The sequence below is a fragment of the Coprinopsis cinerea genome, assembly GCF_000182895.1.
Source record: "Coprinopsis cinerea okayama7#130 chromosome Unknown cont3.46, whole genome shotgun sequence".
NCBI classification, from domain to species: domain Eukaryota; kingdom Fungi; phylum Basidiomycota; class Agaricomycetes; order Agaricales; family Psathyrellaceae; genus Coprinopsis; species Coprinopsis cinerea.
In genome coordinates, this window is record NW_003307499.1 from 391 (window position 1) to 3725 (window position 3335).

General features: G+C 52.1%; 2 protein-coding genes across 2 annotated transcripts; both read right to left on the reverse strand.

Annotated features, from left to right (window-relative positions):
- Positions 1–428: 428 nt before the first annotated feature.
- Positions 429–1127, reverse strand: CC1G_13470 (hypothetical protein; the record flags this gene model as incomplete). Its single annotated transcript, XM_001841548.2, has 1 exon — positions 429–1127. The coding sequence occupies one exon, from the start codon at positions 1125–1127 to the stop codon at positions 429–431; it is 699 nt and encodes a 232-aa protein (XP_001841600.2).
- Positions 1128–1923: 796 nt separating this feature from the next.
- On the reverse strand, positions 1924–3186 carry CC1G_13471 (Cip2; the record flags this gene model as incomplete). Its single annotated transcript, XM_001841549.1, has 3 exons — positions 1924–1930; positions 1992–2987; positions 3173–3186. 3 exons carry the CDS (start codon positions 3184–3186, stop codon positions 1924–1926), a joined length of 1017 nt encoding a protein of 338 aa, XP_001841601.1.
- Positions 3187–3335: the final 149 nt, after the last annotated feature.

A 3335-nucleotide genomic window follows, 5' to 3' on the forward strand; every position in this document is an offset into this window, starting at 1 on the left:
TTTGACCTGAGGACGCGGTTGGGCGGTGCAATGCGGTGGTTTTAACAAGGAAAATATCGCCCAATTGTGCAGTGTACATTGGGTGTCTTCTCATGCCCAATTATCCCTACTAGCGCGTTGACATTGGGTTAAAAAAAGGTCATACTGGCCCATCTATATTGGAGAAAAACTACTGAGTGCCCTGCCCACCACTACCTCTGCTATTTAAAAATGAGCCAGATTCAGGTAGGAGAATGATGGAAGGCACGTTGACGGTGGGTCGACGAGCTTCCTCGAAAGGTCCTCGACCCTTTCTGGCTCGGAATTACTATTCAATTATTCGACGACAACTCTGAAAAGAACCTGTATACAAAAGATGTAGAACTAACAGATTAGGAGTTAAAGATAAGTATGAGGAGAAGTCGCAATTAAAGGCAGATAGATATGTACTAGAATCCGGGGTGGCGTTTCGTATCCTTGCATATCGCCGTTTGAGGAGAAACCAGCAGAATGGGAGTGATAATGTTAGCGTAAGGGTCGTAGATGAACCCTCCCACCCGAAGAGCCTTCACAGGATATAAACCTATGAACCTTTTGCGGTGGATATCGGGTAGTTCGGGCAGCGCTTCCCTCGAGTCGTGTATCTCCCTCACCCATTTTAACAGCTGGAACGCAATGTAATACGCCCAGGTAACCACAACACCTGGGTCATCTTTGCCCTTCTTGTAAACGAAAGGTTTGACGACATCATCAAAGGTGCTGACCGCCCAGGGCTTCTCAATTTCTATCTCCCTGACATACGAGGCAAAGTCCAGACGGAGGGTATTCTTCTCGGCCACTTTTGCATGGGGGGTGATGACCTTTTCTACAAGCTCGAGTCGAAGAGAACTGGATATCGCGTGGTTACCGAGCTCTTCTAGTCTGGGTGCCCTCGAACCTCCTGCGTGCATGAGACTGACAACCGTGATGCACGCTATCTCTGTTTTGAACCTTCGAGGAAGGATGTATGCGTAATCCACGCGTTCATTCTCGTTCAATTCTTGAATGGCACGGGGACCAGAAGGGCCGTCAAGTCTGATGAGAGTGTGCGCAGGAAGAGTCAACATATTGACCCCGACAGGAGGGTCGTTCGGGATTGTGGTGGACATGGTCTGAATCAGCGTTCAATGGATGGATAGATGAGGAGGTTGGTGGATGATTCAGCTCGTCGAGATTCCACCTGGCTTATATACGCAGAACCCACTCAAGCCACAACGCGTCCTTCACGATGAGTCAAAGCGGGGATCAACAATTTCGGCCCAGGTAGCCATGTCAAAGCCTATGCCACGGGCGTCAGTGGTAGCGCTTGGCCCATCGAGACCTTTTGGACCGGCGTGTAAGCGATCATGTAATCCATCGTTCAAAGGTATATCCTGTTCATCCTGCCTATCCTTGACAATGCTTGTGTATAAACGTCTTCAATAAATCATCTGTCAAACAAACGTATAGAATTGGGCGAGATCGAACAAAGGCTTTCGTACCTCTGCCTTCATTCGTAGCACGAACACTTCAAAACCAGACAATTCAGAGGGAAGAACACTTCCGCGGTCCTGCGAATCCTTACAAGACGAGAACAAGAGTGAAGCCATGAAAGAAGAAAAATGTATTGAGCGTTTATGGACTTTAGTAACAATGGAAAAAAGCGATAGCTACAATTTCGGATATACGGAAAGAAGCCTGGTATAAAATTACATACAATCGAAAGCCCCACTGACCAATGATACAGCGTTAGAGATCTGGTGGACACGACTGACAACGAGGAACGAGGAAGAAATGAATGAAGAAATGAATGATGTAAACTACACGTGTGGTGAATGAATTGAAAAAAAGAGCGAGCGGAAACATAAGGAAATGCGTACATTGACGCGACAAAGATTCATCGAGATGGTATGGGATCACAACCCTCTATGATCTGAAAAGCGAGCGCGGAAGTCAGTAACGGAAAGAACGAGAAAGCGAAAGGCATAACTCACAGTCTCGGAGTGGTCCAATCAACCCATCGGGACTCGTCGAATCCTCCGTTGTTGGGCGCATCCGTTTTGATGACGTTGGTGTTTTCGTTCAAGCTGCCGCGTAGGAACTTGTTGACGAAGGCGTTGAGCTCGGGGTATTGCTGCCCAGGGAAGACACAATGGTCATGACCACCGACGAGCGACACACCCATGCGGTCCGCGATGCCGAGCGACTCGTAGATCTTGTTGGCGGTCCTCATGCAGCCGTAGACGGATTGAGGGCCTAGCCACGAGTACTGAGTGTTGTCGAGAACGAGAAGGCCTCGGGGAGCGACGAGAGCGGCGAGGAGATGGTGGTCGAAGGGGAGGTTGTTGACCTGGGAGGCGAATGGATTGAAGTCCCGTGCGAAGTAGGCTGTCGAGTTAACCAACTCGGCGGCGGTGACGATACCCTGTCCGTTCCTGAGAAGCTCATCAGCGATACGCCAGCACCCTGCTCCACCAGTTCCCGACTCTTGAGGAATCGTCAGCGAGATACGTTGATCGAAGGCGCCGGCGACCAAGGCAGCCTTTCCAGAGCCGGAACAACCGGTGACGGCGATCTTGGAGGCGTCGATTCTGCTGTTCTGAGTCGAGCCGGCAGCGTCGATGATGCGACTGACAGCCCATGACCAGGCGACGAGAGCACCAGCGGGATGGTTGGAACCGTAGACATCGTAGAACTTGCCCTGGCCTCGAGAGGCGGCACCATTGTCGACAGCGATCTCCTGGTTGTTGAAGGTGATCACGGCGACGGCGGCGGGTTGAGGTAGAGTCGAACCACCGATGGCGATGAAGGCGGGGAAGGGTCCGTCACCAGTCGGGTAGTTGATGGAGGCCGTGAACGAAGTGCTTTGACCACCGTTGGAGACGGAGACGGTCAGCGTATTGCCAGAGAGGGAGCCGGTGACGGTCGAAGGCCGTCCGGGGAGGGTACCGAGTTGGTAGCGTTGGAAGAGGTCGGTAAGTTCTTGGCGTCTGCAGAACCAGTCGTCAGTGGTCGTAACCGACTTGGAGCCGTTGACGAAGGAGAACGGGTTGTTGAGGCGGGTGTTGGGGGTCAACGTGATGTTCTGCGGTGCGGAACAAGCGCCGGGAGTGGGAGGAGTGGGAGGATCGACGGGTGGCTGTCCGGGTGCAAGGTTGGGAACTTGCCAGTTGACCCATCGCGACTCATCCCATCCACCGTTATTGGGCTGATCGGTCTTGATGACGTTCGTGTTCTCGCTGGTGATGCCACGGAGGAACTTGTTGATGAACGCCTGGAACTCGGGATATTGCTGACCTCGAAGGCAGCCTTTCCAGAGCCGTAACAACCGGTGACGG